This window comes from Grampus griseus, assembly GCF_964374135.1.
Source record: "Grampus griseus genome assembly, chromosome: 3".
NCBI classification, from domain to species: domain Eukaryota; kingdom Metazoa; phylum Chordata; class Mammalia; order Artiodactyla; family Delphinidae; genus Grampus; species Grampus griseus.
In genome coordinates this window covers 144,944,872-144,965,025 of record NC_139019.1, presented here as the reverse complement: position 1 = coordinate 144,965,025, position 20,154 = coordinate 144,944,872, and the positions used below count along the sequence as shown (strand labels likewise).

Sequence of the window (20,154 nt, the reverse complement as noted above, 5' to 3'; positions counted from 1 at the left end):
AAAATCTTGTCCTCTAGCAAAAGTTTCAGTCCGAGCAGAGAGAATTCACCATCCTGTTGCCCTGGCAAGATACCTTAGGAACCCCGTCCACCATTCCCAGGCTCTCCTTTCCTTTACTCAGCCATCCTCTCTTTCAGTAAATACTCATTAAGCACCACAGTGAGCCTAAAGGAGGAATGGAAATACCTAAGCTGTAAAAAAAATGCTCCAGCTCCTGCCACCCTGGAGCTTACAGGGTAGCAGGGGAGATACACATTAAATAAATACGTACACAAATGATTATTTAGGGACAGCTACAATTTGTGTTATGAAGAATGTGGTGAAAAGGTATAATGGGGGTCCTGATATGATGTAGCATCAGAGGTGTATGTGAGGGAGGAGTTGTTAGAAAAACTTCGTGAGGAAGTGCCGTTTAAGCTGGGACTTCACGGATGAATAGGAGTTGGCTGGGGGATGCCTGGAGTGGAAGGAGGAAGCGATCCGGGCAGACAGGCATTTTGTTCCGAGGCCCTGTAGCCACAAGGTGGCTGGCTCACTAGGGGAAAAGACACAAAGGTAGTAAGTTGACTTACCCCCAGACCATCCACTATCAAAAGCCCTAAGCTGGGAGGTTGGAAATTGGAGAGAAACCCAGGCCCCCAGGAACTGTGTTCTCAGTTGCATCTGTTATCTCTTCCCTTTCAGACTCTCCCTGCCTGGTGGCAAAGACTGCCAGGTCCCAGACCCTGACCCCGAGGCCAAGCGAACAAAGGTTTTGGCTCAAATACCCAGAAGTTGCAGACGTGGCTCACTTTTCCCACATGTGAACTTCAGCCAAGACACCACGACAGGGACTCTGCCCTCTGAATGCCCTCGGATGCCTCAATCCTGTCCCCATCACACGCCACTGGGTTTTGTGAGGCTATTCAGGCAGATAAGTTTCCCTCACTGAAGAAACGGGAAACAGCATGAAAGAAAAGAATGGCCCCAAAGGAAGAATATGTGATTGACGTAAATGGGGATGTTCCCTTAGGAGCATCATGTATCATCAAAGAAGCCAAGCCCCAGGTCATTTATTTCTCTGCCTGTTTACACGAAATGGAAAGATATGTTTAAGTTTCCTGTAGCTTTACACTGCAAATTGACGCTCCCAGAAAGGAAGCCGTATGTTCCAGACGTAGCAGGTTTCTTTTGGAATTCGCATGTTGGCAGTCTGGCGCTATCCCCTAAATGGTACTTTCATTGTCTTTTTGTTCAAGACAGCAAGCTTCTTCCAGGATCAGAACTGCCTGCCAGCCTCCGTTGATAAACAGCCCACCAGCTCTCGTGGTAGATCAGGTTTAATGATTAGCCTAACTCCTTGTTTACCTAAGTGGCAATTACCACTGCAATGGAATAATATTTTAACTGCAGGGGAAGCATTACGGAGAGCCCCCCAAGAAAACCTACTGGCTGGGAATGGCCAACAGAGCTGCCCATACTCAGAGGAGAGGACCACTCCATCCCGGCTGGCAGATCTCTGTGTCTGAGATGCTGTCATTAGACGCTGCTCCAAAGACCTAAGGAAATGTGCCCAGGAGAAGTGTACGGTCCCAATCCCTTCAACTGAGGCTCAATGGCCCAGCAAAGTATGAAAGTGAGGCCTGTGCTTCTGAAGCATAACAGTCTAGAGTCGGTGGAGCTTGCGAAGCAACCTCACCACCGCAGGAGCAAATCTCAGCAGGTGCGATTTAAGGAAGATGGCACCAGTAAGACTCCACCTGCCCGAGCTGAGGTTGACATCCAAACTCCTGAGCACCCGGCTGTAATGGGCGAGACTCAGGCCTCCGGGCACCATCACCTCCCCACCTACTCACTCTCCTTCCCCAGGTCCCAGAAGGCAGGGGGCTTTCGGCACATCGCCATCCAAACCTCCCCCAGTCTCAGGAAGCACTTCCCAGTTTTCAAAAGGAAGAGACTCACAGCTAGCAAGTCCCTGGTGGAAATGCAGACAGCATCCCAAAGTGCCATCCAGGTGAACGGCAATCTCTCTGAACAGGACATTGTGTCCTCTGACCTTGCCTACTTAAGGTTGTCTCGGCATCTTGAAGATGGGCCTCAAAGGGTCAAGGCGTCCCACCCATTTCTCCCTAGAATGTCCAAGGTGCAAAGCAATGGGCCTGTGAGCATATGCTTGGAAGCAGGGACATGGAGGGCCTCAGAGAAAGCAACAGCTGCCATTCAGGTTCCAGATGATATTTATCACAGCCCTACCTGGGCAGGTAGAGAGTCCACTTTCAGCCCAGACAGGTCTGCTGAGATTAGCAACTCCATACCCACTTTGGTTGACATGTGTCCAGGTGATGGGAGAAGAGTGCCACCGTCAGATTCAGAAAGACCCCTCTCCTGCTTAAATGCCACCAGCGGTGCCAACCACATGCCCGGCACAGGGAAACTTAAACCTGAAATGCTTTTGCCCAAAGATAACTCTGATGACAAAGACCTTGGCCCATTGTCATCTCAGTCAAAGGAAACGTGTGTTCCCTCACATCCACAGACTCACAGCTCCCCTTCGCCAGGCTCCCACAGCCAGCCAGCCCAGCCAGGGGGAGCTTCAGATTGTGCTTCGTCGAGTAACAATCACCAGGATCTGCAGGCACTCAAAACTAACAGTGAGTCAAAATCTGCCCCTGTGTGTCAGGAGCAGATGGCAAAGAACCCCTTCCAGTCACACATCCCAGCGTTTCAAAACTGTCCAGAAAGCGATCACCTCCCATCCTCTCTTCCAAGGAGGGAGACCGAACGGCAGGGCACCACGGAGATGGGTGCACTTAATCCAATCCACCTGGCACAGGGTGAGTTCTGCGACCTCCAGGGCAGGCTGCAATCCGTGGAGGAATCTCTGCACTCAAACCAAGAGAAAATTAAAGTCCTTCTGAATGTAATTCAAGACTTGGAGAAAGCTCGAGCTCTCACAGAAGGGTAAGGTGGATTTTTTTTATTGGGTTAAGCCACTTGCCAGGATAGGGGCAGAGAGAGAGCACTGGTTTCCGTTAGTAAGATGTCTCCAAAATGTCTGAGATTCTGTTGTTTCCCCAGATTGTAAGCAATGGTCCCCCTTTGTTCTGACTGGGTTTCGCCTGGTTGTAGGCTTTGGTGGATTTCCACGGTGATGTGTTTTTGTTTCCAGATGTCAACAGACTGCAGAAAGGGGGCCATGAAGCAGCAGAGTCAAAAGTGATTTTTATTAAGATGTGAGTCCAGCTGATAAATGATGGGGGAAAATGCTAGCATGTAGGTGCTTCCCCCACCCCCATCCTTGAAGCAAGTTACTGCATTTGCACAGTATTTTAGTTATTTATGGGTTTGTCACAGGGACTTGAGGTGGCCACTAAGCTTACTGTTGACCTTTCCCACCACTGACCACTTTGAAGGCTTGGGCCAGTCCATCATGGACCAGCTAAATGGAAACTGAAATGAGATCACAATTTTGCAAAGAGAAAAAAGTCACAAAATGCTTTCCTGGATGACTCAGCATCAGTCTGGGGAGGGGAAGGCAGTTTTCTGTTTAGGTGTGAGTTGTTCTTTCCTTGAAACAGTGCTCTCTAAAGACTGAGAAGAAGGAATGGCCAAAGCTAATCGACAAAAGGGTAGGAGAGGGAGGAAGTAATTAACTGGCCTTTGCTGATAGGGATGAGAATCAACATTGCCTTGTAAGAGAGAAGCACTGTGATGATACAGAGAGAAATGCACTGAACTAAGGGATCTGGAGTTTTAATCATCTTCCTCTACTCATTTGCAAAGTCCCTCAGTTTCTCCATCTATCATGCGGGGGTAAGAATAACTGGCTCATCTCATAGGGTCATTGTCAGCATGAAGAAAACCCATATGTCAAAGTGCTTAAACATTTATAAAGCGCTCTAGAAATGTGAGCTTCTATTAACGGGGGTTTCTTGTCTCTGTGTCTGTAATGGCCAGGCTTTGGTACTCATGAGAGGGGCAATGCTGTGCTGCAGGGAATGAGTCTGTAGAATGCGTGCATCCCAGGGGGATTTTGCCCACAGATTTATCTAGTAAATGCTCTGTCTTGCAGGCGCAACTTTTATCGAACCGGCCAAGATCTCAACAACTGCAGGACCTGCCAGAACACGGCGTGCATCATATACAGGTACCTGGCCGCAACCGAGGCCTGCTCTCGAGAGCACAGAAGTTGCAGGGTCCACAGGACATTCTCGTAAGCTCTCTTAGGCACAGAAACTCAAGAGAGGGGCAAAGACAGGAGGCCTTGGAATACCTGAGACTTAAAAAGCAAGGTGTTTAACTATGAAATGTTAGCATCTGGTTCCAAGGCAGGCATTGCTTTGTTTCCTCACAACAAGGTCTATGAGCAAATCCTCTTGAGATCATCATCCCTCCACTTACTGAATACCGAGTACAGGCGCCTTGCTAAGCTCTGCACGCCCGTTTGCGTCTCTTTCACAGTATACCTCGTGAGGTAGGCGTTAAGGTCCTCAGAGAAGTTCAGCCATTTGGCTCCACTCCCATAAAGCATTTTCAGAGAGCGGGGGGCGGGGGGGCTCGCCAACCAAATATTCAGAGTCTTGGGACTCAAATCCAGATCCTTCTGATCCCAAGCCCTATGATCTTGATTGCTGTACCACACAGCCTCTTCCTCCACAGTAGCTATCACATGCCAACAATTACTATATGTCAAGAACTATGCTCAGCACTGTGCGTTCGTTTCTAAGTACACTGTTTTCTTTCCAGCAGGGGGTAAGGCTGCTGCAATAGAGTGAATTTTTATAAGTAATAGACGGGAAACAGCATACAGTTGGAAGAGCACTAAACTTGGAGTCAAAATCCCCAAGTCTACGCCTGCTTACTTGTCTGGAGCTCAGTTTCCTCATCTGTAGAGTGGGAACAATTATCCCTCTTGAGAGTTGCCGTTAGGAACAAATGAGAAAATACATCTGAATGCCTTTTGTAACAGAAAATTTCTGTACAAATCCAAGAGCTTATTCCTGTTATTACTGGAAAAATCAACACCCCTTTAGCTGGAAGTCTACTTTCGGTGGCACACTGGAAAAGTGGTCTAAAGCAGTCATTTCAGTTGATGGAATCTATGTTTAACAAAAGTGTATGCTTTGGTTTTCTGTATTATTTTCTCTCTCTGATGAGAAAGGCAGCTAGGGCCTGAGCAAACTGAAGCCCAACTGGGTTGCCTGTGTCTTCTTTTTAAAATGTCTCATTCCTTCCAGCAGAATCCTGAGGTTTCATCCTGGCAAGGGATGGGGGCCTGGTAGTCAGGGGGCCCCTACCCTTAGGTGAGGCCTTGGGCATTTTCTCACTGAACTGTCAACACTTTATACCTAAAAGCCAAAGGACCATAAAGTTTTTTCACCAATAACAATAACAATAACAGGAGCTTCAGGACCTCTCAGAAAAAAACATGCCCTTTACCCTGGCATGAAATATCCCCTCTTAAAAGGGGGCTCTGGAAAAGGCTTGTGCATTGGAAAGAAAAATTAGGGAGTCGCATCAATTGCTTACCTTTTGCTCCTTCTTTTTTTATATTCCCCATCTTAAGCAAATTTCCTCATCATCAGGAGGACAAAAATCATTAAATGTCTAGACTGTTAGGGAGGACAAAAACTTTTCCTCATAAACAAAAATAATTATTTTTAACTAACTTCCATTTAAATTTTGAAAAGTCTCTTTTTCAGCAGCCACATGATGTATTTTCTATTACCTTCAGATGACTTTTTATTTAGCTTATGTAAGAGAAAAGGACAAATGTTTATTTTCCAATCTACTATGAGTTTCTTGCCCTGGCCTTCGGCAAATCGTTTCTGGCCTCTGAGTTTCCTCATCTGAAGAATGAGGGCCTTTAACTAGATGGTCCCTATGGTCCCTTTCAGTTCTGACATTCTGATGTTCTAGGCTGAATTTAAAATAGTAATATTTGGCTAAACTACAACCTTCCAACAAGTCTGAGAATGTTTGCATTTTTCTAGTACTTACTTCAAATATCTCAAGCAAACATTCTAAATTTACCCCTGGATGCGCTGGCAAACCTTTATCCACACATCCCTTTCCAGTTTTCCGAGAAAAGCAGCCATTGCATGCATCTATCCCTCATTACCATTCAAAGCCAGACTTTTCTCCCAGACAGTATCTATATCGTTGTATCTAAGCCATTGGGAAGGAACAGGCAATTAGTTTGATGAAAGCAAAGAGATAAGAACAACATCTCCATCACAGTAACAGTGGGAAGATGAGAGTTGTCTTTTTTTTTTTTTTTTTAACATTTCAAATGACTTCAAACCCTGTGTGGTACTCTGGAAAGTCAGATCTTGCAAACCAATAAATAAATGATGTGAAATACTCATCCTCGGGCCTTGTTAAGCTGCAGTCTCTCCCTGATGACGGATGGACCGAGTGCATGTCACTGAACATAAAGCACATGGATGCGTGACGGATTGCCTGCCGGGTCTTCTTCTCTGGAGATGTTGCTGCTACGTTAGCAGTCCATAAGGTTTTCTAAGTGGCCCCATCAGCCGAAGCCTATGGCTATGCTACTTGCTTCCATCAAGACACATGGGGTCACTGGTTCTATCCGACTCATTCTCTCTGCTCCAAGAGGAGCCTTCTGTCCACCCACTCCTCAAAGCCTCACTGGCATTCTTCTTACCATGGATCACTGTGATAGATCCTACCTCACCAAGGAGAACAGCACCAAAACTGATGCCCAAAGATTCCGTGTATTCTCATGAGTACACCAGGAAGAATGAACTCCTTGCAGTTTTGACTGCTGTGGGCTCCAGGGGAAGGGTGTGGGGACTGGCTCTATGACTCAAGCTGGTTCCAGGCTGTTTAGACCCCAAACACTCTCCTCACGTCTCCTTAGCATTAATCCTAGGACAAGGTACTCAAAGGGTTTCTGCATGCCTCCTGCACCTAAGATTCAATAGCACTGGATTACCTAGTGAGAAGGTTGTTCTCTTTTCAAATTCATTTCAATTCTTCTGATTTACCCAGAGGGAAAAATCTGAGTTTGGTGCTAGAATGTCTTCAAAACCTTTCTAATGCTTACTTATCACACTTCTTTGCCAAGAGTGAGCATGTTTCATGTTCACAGCCATGGGCAAGCAAGAGTGCACAGCCAGAATGTAATCATTTCTAAATCTTTATGGGAAGATTTTAACTTTTAAAACTAGTCCCCCTACCTACTCACTGTTAGGCACGTCTCCATTTTCAAAAGGTATATTGCCTGTTTTGTACAAATGTTTTTAAGTCTAAAAAGTGAATTGGTCTAGAGAGAAAAAAATTATTGTGCATGTGGTATGGGGAGTTTCACAAAAACCATGAAGGTGGTGAATGAATGACTGCAGTTTTGGAAACTGTGCCTTAAGGAACCAGCTCCCTTTCCTCTCTCAAGGACATGAAGTCTCTCCAAGCCATATCTCTCCTCCTTCCCTCACCCCGTTCTCTGCTCCTCCAGCCACATCTGCCTGCACTTCATCTTCACGTTCACTCTAAAAATAACCACAGAACCTCTCTGGAGGTCTCTGACTACACCAATCATGCATTTATTTTACTGATGTAGCTCCCAGGAAAAAAATCTGCCTGGTTTAAGTTGTAAAATGCCTCAAATGTTTTAAGGAAAAAGAATGGGAAGTCTTTCCCAGAAAAAAAAAATTTCTTCTATCATCCAAGTGTGTTTCTTAGAAAATGGAAATAAAAAGCAAACAGCAAACTTACCATTTTCAATGGGTGAAGGGAGAGGCTGGCCATGAAAAATTTGAAAGGTGCTAGAGAGGAGAGAACAACAGAAGAGCACTTGTTTGCTCAGGGGTCTCTCTCGACAGGCTGTCTCCTCTTCTCATCCTTAGCCTCTGTTCATGACTTCAACTGCACTCATAGATTTTAATTTTAATTTCTGTGACATCAGCTTCCCCTATCTTTTTTATGAGTTCCCTCTCTCTCTCTCTCTCTCTCTCTCTCTCTCTCTATATATATATATATATATATACACACACACTACCTACAGATCTTTCCATTTCTATCTTGATATCGCAAAGGTACCTCAAATTCTCCATATACGAAAACATACTTCTTATTTTCCTCCACAAAATTCTTTTCCTATGTTTCTTATTTTGCTCAACATTGTTGACCACAGTTCCATAAAGAAACTATAGTCCCCATAGTGCCTCGCTCCTCTCCTTTACAACACACATCAAACTGGCTACTGATTCTACCCTCTCTCTCTGGTCCATAAAGGCTCTCATCATTGGTCACTTAAACGCTAGCTGGCCTTTTTGCCATAGGTACCTTTTGCCCTGTCCCGAGTAATCCTCCACACAGATTGCTAAATTACCTGAAAAGAAGAATCTGATCATGTCACTCCCCTGCTAAACAATTTTGTTCCAGTTCCTGTTGTTTCCTTCAGCTAATTTTTCAAAGCCCTTTGAACATGATACTAACCTTCTTACCTGCTGGGTCTCCTATTTCTCCCCAGCCGCAGGGAACTACTCAGCTGGCTTCATATACTGTGCATTTTCTCATGCATGTTTCCTTATTTCCTGAAATGCCTTTTCTGCCCTGCTTTGTCTGGAAATCTCCTAGTCTTGCAGCTTAAAAGTCAGTTCCTCTGAATAGCCTTACATGCCTTCCCAAGAAGGACCCCCTTGGCACACACATTCCTCGACTATACCATTTATCCTATTGCATTGTAACGCAGTGTTTATGAGTTTCTTTCCTTCAGCAGATGGCTAGTACCTCAAAGTCGTGGGCCAGTGTCTAACACATAGTTGGTGCTCAACAGAATCTTGTCAAGGAAGAGAATGGCTATACTGACTAGGGGAGGGATGAAAAACAGTGGTGGGCTTGAGACCGCTATTCAGATGCCCCAAAGTCAAGTCAGTGTGACCATTTGTGTGTGCCCCTACCCTTGGGTGGGGAAACGGAAGGCCTTAATTAATCAAATGTTCTTATTAGGGAAGGAAGGCTTCTGTGCAGCAGGTCCTCAGAAGATCTTTCGGAACTAAATCAAACGACTATATGTAGTACATGGACTGTCAGTTTTCAAACACCTGGAACACTACAAGATGAAACCTAATCAAATCTTCCTTCGATGACTCAGAATGCTTGTTGCAATTTCACAGGACATTGAGATTCTCGTTCATCATGGCCATCCAACATTATTGCCCAGTACTTCTGTACTGGCTGTGGTAGGAAAGGCGGTTTGCTTTGTGGAAAACTGAAAACTCCCTCCAGGCTAAAATATCTCCCTTCTACGGTGTCTGAACTGCACCAATGATCTCTATGGAAGAGGGAATTAAGGCATTAGATTGGCAGGTTCTGTTGGTAAAGCAGCAAAACCCAGTGTAGTAGGCAGAATAATGTCCACAAAAGATGCCCACATTCTAATTCCTGGACCCTGTGAATACCTTTTACTTGGTAAAAGGGACACTGCAGGTGTGATTAAGTTAAGGATCTCAGGACAAGGTAAGTAGCCTGGACTGTCCAGGTGAGCCTAACATAATCATAAGGATCCTTACAAGGGAAAGATGAAGGCGGGAGAGGCAGAGTCAGAGAGGATGTGACAACAGAAGCAGAGGTAGAAGTGATGTGGTCACAAGCTAAAGAAGGTAGGCAGCCTCCAAAAGCTGGAAGAGGCAAGGGACACATTCTCTCCTCGAACCTCCAGAAGGAACACAGTTCTGCTGACACCCTGATTTACAGTTCTGCAGGACTTCTGATCTCTGGACTCTAAGAGTAAAATCTGTCTTGTTTTAAACCACTACATTTGTGGTAATTTGTTTCAGTAGTAATAGGAAACTAAGACGCCTGCATTAAACCCTTGTAATTCGTAAACTACTCACATCTAATTGGAGGTCTGTTAACTTGACTTTGATGATCTTTGCAACTATGACAGCTAGGGGAAGACAGAGATCTGTTGGGATGAAGATTAGGGAAAAGAAATAAGAAGAGAGCTACCACTTATTGAGTGTCTATTATTACTGGTCATTATAAATGCCTTTTATTTTCATATCTAATCCCCACAACCATGTGAGACAGATAAAAATACTCCCATTTTACAGATAACTGAGATAACTGAGGTTCAGGGACTTGCACACTATTCAGATTAGACAATTGAGACTGAGAGAGAGAGAGGAACTTGCACTCTTATTCTGAAACTAGTAAGCGGCAATGTCGAGATTGGAACTTAGTCCTCCCTTCCTGTTGGCCAGATTCTACAGCATGCTGCCTTCAGAGGACAGACCTGCTTGAGGGGTATCAGGGCTCAGCAGAATGTTGTATGGCTGAGTTCTCATAATCCAAGGGCATCGTGAGGGTTTGTGTTTAAGTTGCAGGACCTAAATAGTGTTCTCAAAGTGTGATCCTGGGCCATCTGCATCAGTCTCCTGGCTGTGAATACTGGTTGCTGGCCTTCACTCCCCAAACCTGCTGGATCAGAGGGGTGGCGTGGAGGATGGGAATCTACAGGCACAGCCAGTTTCCTGGGAAAGCCTGATCCCAGTGAAGCTTGAGAAACATTCAACTAGGTAAAATTAGGGTCTTGAAAGGAGGAGGTTTCTGGTTGATTTATTAGAAACTTTTGTGACATAGAAAGCTCTTGCTAATAAAGTAACCCAGAAAGTAGCTTTTGTTTGAAACGCATCATTGGACAGATGATTTACCTTTCTGCTTGGCTTCAATTACAGGGTTAGGTGGTCAGGTATAGACCTAACTAGGGGGTGCAGGTGAAAGCGGAGGCAAGAGAAAGGGAAGGGAAGAGGATTGGTGGTGGGGGGGGTGCTTCTTCATAGACTAAGGGTATTTTTGATGCCTCCTATTTCCAATGAGAAGACAAAATGAGCTTCTGCCGGTCCACGTGGGCACACAGGCTTTCATTATGCACTACTTAGGGGATTCATTTGTAGCCTCTCCTCCCTCCCACATTTCCCAGCTCCTTGGTCCTCGTCTGAGATCAGGAACGGAATGGCAATCCCTGCTGTGCTTCCTCCTCCAATTAAGGTTCAGATCAGTTAGAGCCCAATTCTGCTCCCAGGCCAAGGGCCCAAATGCTAGGAACTGCCCTCTGGTGCGTCCTGGAGGAGCAGTTACAAACACCTGACAGGGTGGCCATGCAAAGTGCTGCCCAGGACCACCCACCCTGCTCCAGGAGAGGGTGTGGTCACGACAGGCTCCAGAACCAGGGAATATGCGTGAAGCTGAACACCAGAATCCTCCACCACTTTCCTCTCATTTCCTCAAACGCCACAGACCATAGACTGCTTTTTTATCATTATTGATTCCTCCACTGTTACAACTCCTCTGAGCAAGACAGAGAAGAAGTTAAGGATATGCAAAAGGAGATTTGCTGCAAGTGCCGTCCTTTGTACCTGGCGACCAGCATCCCTGTTCTTGGGGTCGCCCCCTCATTGTTTTAATATCTGGAACTTCCCATAAGGAGTCTCTCTGGAACACAGGCCAAAGCTGTACAGCTGTGTGCCCTGTCGGAGAAAAGCCAGGCCTTCGTCTAGCCAAGGAAAGCAACGTGAGTTACCTGGGGTCATGCAGTCAGAGGCGCTGAGAGCCTTCTAGAGTTTCCTTCTATGGTTAAGTCACTTGGCCACTGGGTCTTAGTCTTGCCTGCCACTTAAAGCTATTACTTAACCAGAGAAAAAGGCATTTTACTAGAAATGCAATATGCACCCAGGCTTGTGAATTCAGCAACCAACTTTCCACGTAAATTATTTAGTATGTTCCTTTCGTTTGCTTAAGATGCCCTCCCAGCGCAGAGCCAAGTGAACTGTCAGAGCCTCGTCTTCCAGCCACGGTCCTCTCTCTGGCCAGCAATGAATTCCACAGTGAGGAGTAATTATAAAGCACACAGCAGGTCTGTTCTTTCTAGTAATCACAGATGCCTTTGCAGCTCTCATCCCATGGTAGTATGGACTGAGCAGCATTCATTTCAAATGCCGGAACGTGAATGTGAATGGCAATACTACCCAGCATCCCCCAAACAACTACCACCAAACATAGCTCAAGCTCTCTTTTGGAAGCAGACATAAAGTTTGGGGTACATGTGGAAACCTCTCTGAGCCTCGACAGTTTGATCCCCAAGATATTTGCCATTAGTCCCTGTTTCTCTCAGTATGCTTATCCCTTTCTTCTTTTCCCTGGAGTGTAAGTGGAAAGAAGTAGGATTTACAGCATCAGCAATTTATCTGCAATAAAAATGAAACCTATTTTAATGCATTAATAGCTAAAGAGGCTGAAACATGCCATAAATATAAAATCAAGAAAGTTGAGCATTTCACAGGAATAACAAATGGATGGCTGCTGGCAGGAGGCCACAGCTGACCACAAAATGACCCAATCGTTATTCCTCTGTCAAGTTAACGCAACAATCATTACCATTTGTTGAACCAGGCACTGTGCCAGGAATTCTGCTAAACACTGTACACGTATCATGTCTTTTCAGACTCCCCAAAACCCTAAAATATGGGTATGGTTATTATTCCCATTTTACAGATGAGGAAACTGAGACTCAGAGAAGCTATGTGACTTGTCCAAGATCCAACAGAGCTAGGGCTTAAACCAGTCCTGCTTTCAGGAGACCTTCTTGTGCCTTTCCCTCTTACTTTCTGACCTTGCACAATCAGTGAATATTTGTGTTAAAGTTCTCTGAGACGACCTTCTCTTTCTAAGGACTTAATGTGAAGACATTCTCAACACAGAGCCACAGAACCCAGAGCGCAGACCTCTCTCACAGACAGCAATCAGCAGTGAGGTTTCTGCAGCGTGGCTCTGCTTACTTATGTGCCTAGAAGAGAACGTGCAATTCTCTGAGGACTCGTCAGCAGACAGTTGCCCAAGAAGGGGTGTACTTGCCAGCTGGAAATGGCTGTGAGTTGTGAAGCTTAAAATTGCACCCTATAAATAATGAGCAAACTGGTCATTAGGAGAAAGTTTTAGGAACAATATCCCTTCCAGACTGGGGAAAAACACTAACTAAGGTTCCTACTTTCCCAGACTGTGATTCTTCCCCAGAGACACTTCCCAAAGTGGTGTGATTTATTCACGTAGACAGGAACCAAACTACCCGTGCTGATTCCATTGATTCTTACAGCTAATTCTAAAACAAAAGTTGCTGGAGCTCAATGAATCTGTGTTGCACCTGAGTTCCGTGGCAAGAGGGGCCACAGAAACACTCTAACAGAGATGAAGAGGTGGAGAGGGACTTGGAAGTGGTTTTGTCTTCAGGGAGATGCCATGGATCGTTAGTTTCTCAGCCAACCTGCTTGGGGTGTACGGTTTATGGTTTAAAAGAACGGTACGGTTTAAAAGAACAAGACCCGCCTGCTGAGAAGGAAGAGCAAAGGGCGCCCGAGGACCTCAGCAACCTACACCAGACCCAAAATTGCACCGCCCAGATACTACCTTGAGTAAGCTGCCTCCTGTGGGGTGTCTGTCTTCTCTGGTACGCGGCCTCCCCGTCAGAACGTCCCTGAAATCTGGAAACACTGTGGCAGGGTGGGCTGGTCAGCTGGGTCACGCAGGGTCGTGCATGCAGCCCAGCCCAGGTTGGGTCTGGTTCCACAGCGGGCTGCAAGTTCATTTAGGTGCACTAGGCCTTGGTCACCAGCCCCTCCCCTCCCCCCCGCCACGCTCATCTGGTGACCAGGATCTCACACAGATTGAAGACTGCTGTTCTTTCGATGCTGTGTGCCTTCGTGTACAAGCTTTGGAGCCAGACAATCTAGGCTCAAACCTTGACTCTGTCACTTATTAGTGTGTGCCCTTGGCAGAATATTTAACCTCCCCTTGCCTTGCCTCAGTTTCCTCACCTGTGAAATGAAGATAATATCTACCTCATGGGGCTCTGAGAATCACATGAGACGTGAGAATTACTAAACTTGTAGTATAGTGTCCGGAATATAGATTTTATTACATAAATGAGAGTCATTCTCCTCCTCTTCCTTCTTCTTCATCATTTAAATTACCACATGGCCTCACCTAACATGACCCAGATACTCTCATGTTATATCTCTTTCTTCTTAGAGTAAGACCCTGGTACCAGCCAAGCCCTGGGCTAAAACATCTGATCCCTTTTTAGGAAAAAAACAGAGGACTAGAGGTCAGGAAAGCAAGCTGAGATTCTGATCATAAATTATGGTGTGACTCCCTTCACCAACTCACTTGTCAGCTGAACGGAGATAACAACCTTCCTAGATTCCTGAGCTATTGTGAAGATAAAATGAAAATGCAGATCTGGAGTGTCTGCAATCTGAAAGTGCTATATAAAAGTAAGAGGTTGCTATTGTTTGTTTCTATATAAACTTTTATCTCTGTGTGTCTCACCCAACTTCAGTTTGCCCAGCCAAGATGCTACATCCAGAATCTGTCTCTGTTGTTTGCTTATGTATTTACGCATTTATCTACTTTTTGCTTCTCACTATTTCTTCTTCCAGACAAGCCATGACTTAGGCTTCTCGCTACTTCCCATTACCTAGAAAAACATCCTTCTGTTTTTCACCTAGCATGATGGCTGGAGCACTGATCTGTCAGCTAGATGAGTGAAATGCCCTCAAGAGGGAAACCTGAAAGCTCTCTTCCATGCCTGGTCTACACACAGCTCACTTTCTAAATGCAAAGTGGCACCATGCACAGACATCTTGGCTGGGAAAGGCTCTAAGGATCCCCAGACAGTGAACTGGGCACTCCTGAACCAGGTGTCAGGTATTCCTGCGTCCCCAGAGGGCCAACCTTGCAGACCTTGAATGCTCCAAACTATCTCAATGGCTCCGGGCCTGAATCCTGTATTATAACGATTTCTTGACCACCATTTGCCACTCCCATCCCACCGTGAGCCAGAGCTCTGTACAAACTAAGCATTCAGCACTCCTCTTCATCCACGTGGATATGAATGGAGAAGATGGTAAGGGTGGGAGGATAGGTAGATTAAGAGGAAAGAGAGAAGGGAAGGTTGGAAAAGTTACTGGTGTTCTACCTTGATACCAAACCCAAGGCAGGCATTTATTCCCCAGAATCTGCCAACAACCCTCTGCTAAGAGTCTGCTTGAATTCTCTCAAGCTGGCATTTTATTCCCTCTTTCAAGATGTTGCTGAAAGTGCTGTGGGCTGGCTAACTAAGAAGTTGAGGGGCATCTCCTCTTCTCGACCCAGCCTCAAAATGAAAGACAGATGAGAGAGGGCACTGCCTCCTGCCCATTTACAGGGCAGCTGCTACCAAAACAAAATATACGCCTTCTCCTCCCTTCCAAACTAAACAGTAGTTTGTCAAATGGATGGATAAGAAGAAAAGTGACAATTTTCCTTTATGTTAATAAATTGCCTAAAAAAACATTAATCAATTTCTTTCCAAAGCACAGATGCTTCTCTGTACTCTGTTATTTGCCTGACCTTGAAAAGAAAGTCACCTTCAATCCTCTTTGAATTGTCAAGACCAATGGGGGCAGTTGCAAGAAGAGGATGGGGAGTTCCCTAAGTCCCAGTGATTATAATGGAAGCCTGTGGTGTTTCCATAGAAATATAAAGAGCATATTCTTCCCTGAATGTACATGGAGGGGAGAGGTGAAAAGTGATGTTTCTGGCAAGGTATACAATTACTGAAGAGTTGAAGGTATGAGTGAGGAGGTGAGGCATTCAGTCTCTAAGATAGGAAGACAAGAGACTTAGTGGAGTGGGTAGAGATCACATCCTACATAAGGACATTTCCCGTTATTGTGTCCCATCTGCACAACTACCCACTGAAGTAGCTTTATAACCCCCACTTTCAGTTGGGTCTCAGAAAGAGAAGCAACTTACCCAAGGTCACCCAGCCAGTAAGTGGTACAGCCTTGGTTCAAACCCAGGAGTATTCCATTCGAGAGCCATTTCTGTATTGTCTACAATGTGCTTTAAATTGTGAGCTAAGACAGACTTTATCTTCTTTTTTTTTTAAATAAATTTATTTATTTATTTATTTAATTTTTGGCTGCACTGGGTCTTCGTTGCTGTGCGCAGGCTTTCTCTAATTGCGGTGAGCGGGAGCTACTCTTCGTTGCGGTGTGTGGGTTTCTCATTGCGGTGGCTTCTCTTATTGCAGAGCACGGGCTCTAGGCGCCCGGGCTTCAGTAGTTGCAGCACGCGGGCTCAGTAGTTGTGGCACACGGGCTTAGTTGCTCCATGGCATATGGGATCGTTCCAGACCAGGGCTCAAACCCGTGTCTCCTGTCTGGCCTCTTGGTGCTGGTAACTAGTGGCTCTGTGTCCTTAGTAAATGCTAGCCAATATCAAGAGCTACTAGAGATCTTCTAGCCAAAGCTTAGGATTTGCCAGATCAGTGAACAGAAGTATCCACTGAGGCTCCCACTTCCAGGATGTACTGCCCAGCACTGCACCCCTATTTGTCTCTGAGCCTGGGGTGGGTTTCTGTCACCACTACCTGCAACTCAATCTCCCCAACTGAAATTTAAGGAGATGGATTCAGAGGCCGGGGAAGAGTTGTCTCCAGCAAACTCTCATTGCTTTAAGGAAGGAATTTAAAGCAGTGAGTTGCAAACTCTGATTCTTACCCTCTCTTACACTATTTCACAGATAGAGAACATCTACATTCATAGTTCTCCTAGCTCCTGAAATATCCCTGCCCTCTTTTCACCAGGCAGAAAAATAACCTTCATCCTAGAGCATCAGCTGGAGCCAAAGAAAGTAGGCACCCCTTACTCATTCTAGGAATTTCCTCAGCTTTCTGGTATCAGAAATTTCATCCATCCATCCATCCATCCATCCAGCTGGTCAACAGTCTAAACATCGATTCATTCATCCAACCATCCATTCATCCATACAACCATCTAACCATTCATCCAGCCATCCAACCAATGATCCATCCATCCATCCATCCATCCATCCATCCATCCATCCATCCATCCCCCCATGCACCCAGCCATCCATCCTACTCTAGGCCTGATACTGTGCTCAGTTACAGGGACATCACAGTGAGATGGACAGATGTGGATACTGCTTTGGGGATCTTTCTTACCAGCATGTGAGACAGATGATTAAACTAACAATTGCTTTAAAAATCTGCCTTGTACGTATCTCAACTACCCCTACTTTCCAGCTCTTCATCCATATACCTCTACCAAATTATATGAACAGCCTCCTTCTTCTCCTTATATGTGATATTTCCCTGACTCCTTAATTCAAACAAACAACAAAAACAAACCACCTGAGTTTGTCAAGACTCACAACAGTGTCCTAACACCAATTAGAAAAAACAGTTCTCTGGGTGAGTCCTCAGTGTCAGACCTCCGTGTCTGTCTGTCCGTCTGTTTACCACTCTGCCCCCAGCACCTAACATAGGGCCTGGAACATGGGACATACTCAGTAAATTTAGTTTGTTGAATGATTAGCTGAATACCATTCAGTGTTTGTTGGCGCCTGGCTCTGAGCTGAGTGTTGTACCATTCTGTTGTTTATACTTCACTGAGATCCTATGAGTACGTACCATGCTTATTCTGCAGATAAGGACACTGTGGCTTGAATATGAGAAATGACTTTGCCAAGATCTCACAGTTAATCAATCGTGGAGCTTTGCCTAGAAAAACATAGCCTGCATTACTACACTCATTATTATAAGTCACCCAGCCAGGAGTATGTCCCTGTGGAGGAGACCAGGGGGCACAGAAAGTAAAAGGATATAAGCCGAAGAGAAGAAAATCTGGTGGAAGCATATCAAAAATACAGAAACAAAATAATCAGACACCCATCCCTGATGCTCCTTAAGCATGGTTATTCAGCCCCTATTACTGCTACTATTATCATCATTAATGTTATTACTACTAATATATTATGTCTTGCTCTTTGCTTTGCTTCTCAACGATGTGTCTTGGAGAGCTTTACACCTATGCTTACTTCATAGGATTCCTCAATACAGACATATTTAAATACTCTCCTTTAATGGGCATTTCCTAATCTCCATTCCTTTTTTTGTTATTTTATTTGTGTGTTTTGGAGTCATTAATGTACAGACTCCATTGTATCATCTGTACACAGGTCTGTGAGGTAAAGATGACACTGTTGGGGACCAGGGTTCTCAGGGGTTTAGAGAGTCAGAGGCTGGGGAGAGCAGAAGCTCTGGCCTGCGTGCAGTGGGTGCTCAGGCTCGCCTTGACCTTTGAGGGCTTGGGAATCAGGCCAGTGGGCATCAGGAAGGGTCAGCCCATCTGGTAAGTCTGGCTCAGCCTTCTCAGAACCTGGAGAGCCGGGCCAGGAAGACTGAGTCCTGCAGACGTCCCTACAGACTGTGTATGTGCTCCCTCCACCCTTAATTGTCCACTTTCCTCCATAGGAGATTTACTTACAGAGGAGTTGCCAGTGCCAGGATGACTGGAAGAAGGCTCTTAAGCTTATAGCTGTGTTTGTTACCTGGTTTCATACTAGAACTCTCAGAAGGCCCAAAGATGAGGAGCTAGCTTGGGAGTATGGAAAGTGGGGGAAATGCAGAGTCACGAAAACGGTGTCCCTCCTTGTTTAGCAAGGAGGAAAATGAAATGTTTCATACGGAAGAGGAAAGACCCCATGTTGGTTTGTGATGTGGCATGACTGGCCAAAGCCTTCTACCCAGCAAGGGCTAGAAAGGAGCTGTCATTAAAGGGACACTTTCCTGGTCTGCTATGCCCATGTCACCTCCCAGAGACCCAGGATCGGAGTAAGTGCCACCAAAAAGGCAGATCACGATTGCCACACGTGACTGATAAAGTCCCCAAATGGTACCTTGTCACTGGGCATTCTGAGATGGCTTACTATATGCCAGGAACCACTCTAAGTACTTCATTTATATTCTCTCAATTAATATACATCTTAATTCCAGAGAAAGCCTTTGAGATAGGTGCCATTTTTATGTGCATTTTATGGATAAGGAAACTGAGTTGTTAGTTTTAGCACATAATCCTCTGTGTTACTTAAATACTTTATAATGAGGCAGTTTTCATGCATAAAATGTATGTAAAAAGAATGAACAATTAGGAGCATTAAATAAATGTGAGAGAGAGATTGGAGACGTTTTCACTGGACATCTACTATTAGGCTGCCATGTTACGTGCTTCGTTTAAACTTAGTATAACATGCCCAAGAGGAAGGCATTACAGATGCCAATTCAGTCAATGAGAAACTGGAGCTTCAGAGAGGTGGCACAAGCTCCTCAAGGTCACACAGCCAAGCAGCTGCCTAAGCATCTGGGACCTGACCTCAAAGCACACGTTTTTCCATGTCAGTTGGACACTTGGTGATGCTACATCAGTATGTGCTGATTTGAATTTACTTTCCTTCCTTCCTCTTTGTGATTTTCAGTGTAGAATATGACTTCCGGCAGCAGGAAGGCAGGTTCCATGAAGTTCTACAGAGTCTGGAGGAAGCAGAGCCAGTTGCGGAGGCATCTCCCCCACCAAAGTCCCCGGCAGAGCCCTCAGTCCCTGAGAAACAGGACTTAAGGCGGAAAACCAAGAAGGTGAAGAAGAAATGCTTCTGGTGGATCTGAGCTCATGGGGACCTTTACCTCTGCCCTTCCCGAGGTGGGGAACCACTGCCCTCAGGCCTTCTCTACTTCTTAGCGAAGGCCCCAGGCTATGTGAAACCAGAACAACTTGGGGCTGGATTACCTGCCACTGGACACATGACCACACCTCACCTGAGTGCGTGCCACTGCTCGCTGAGGACCTCACGGACCCGAGTGCCCACTTGCCTAGCTTCCTGTCACACATCCTGGTTTGTGAGTCTAGATTCCCACCATGGGCAAATCCCCCATCGCACTTTCCTACACCTCTGTAACGCTAAGCACTTCCTGCCCATCCTGGGTTCATCGTCCCAAAGGAAAGAAACAAAAATGTTGTGCAGAGCAGTAAGATAGAGGAGGATTACAAGCAGATACCCAGAGAAAAACAGATACCCAAACTGGCAGTTTTCTAAGATATTGGCATACATGAGCACAACAGAAGTGGGCAGGACATGAGAACGCAAGATCACCTTGTGGGTTGGGTCCTCTTCATTTTTAATTAGCCCCTTGATCCCAAAGCAAGGATTTGTCATTTCATGCTGTGTGGACCTTAAGAGTCTGTGGCAGAGTAAGCTCACCACAGGGTATATGGGACTTGCAGGTATGACTATCCTACAGTTGTAGCTACT

At 45.5% G+C, this 20,154-nt stretch overlaps 2 protein-coding genes across 2 annotated transcripts in view; one reads left to right on the top strand and one right to left on the bottom strand.

The window, feature by feature from the left end:
- Positions 1 to 20,154, bottom strand: part of DOCK2 (dedicator of cytokinesis 2) — a gene marked incomplete at its 5' end in the record, with an annotated part of 407,839 nt that overhangs the window by 189,886 nt on the left and 197,799 nt on the right. The window lies entirely within an intron of this gene.
- INSYN2B (inhibitory synaptic factor family member 2B) lies at positions 1,595 to 19,510 on the top strand (the record flags this gene model as incomplete). The annotated part of the gene is made up of 3 exons (XM_082650724.1): positions 1,595 to 2,940; positions 4,052 to 4,126; positions 19,324 to 19,510. 3 exons carry the CDS (start codon positions 1,595 to 1,597, stop codon positions 19,508 to 19,510), a joined length of 1,608 nt encoding a protein of 535 aa, XP_082506850.1.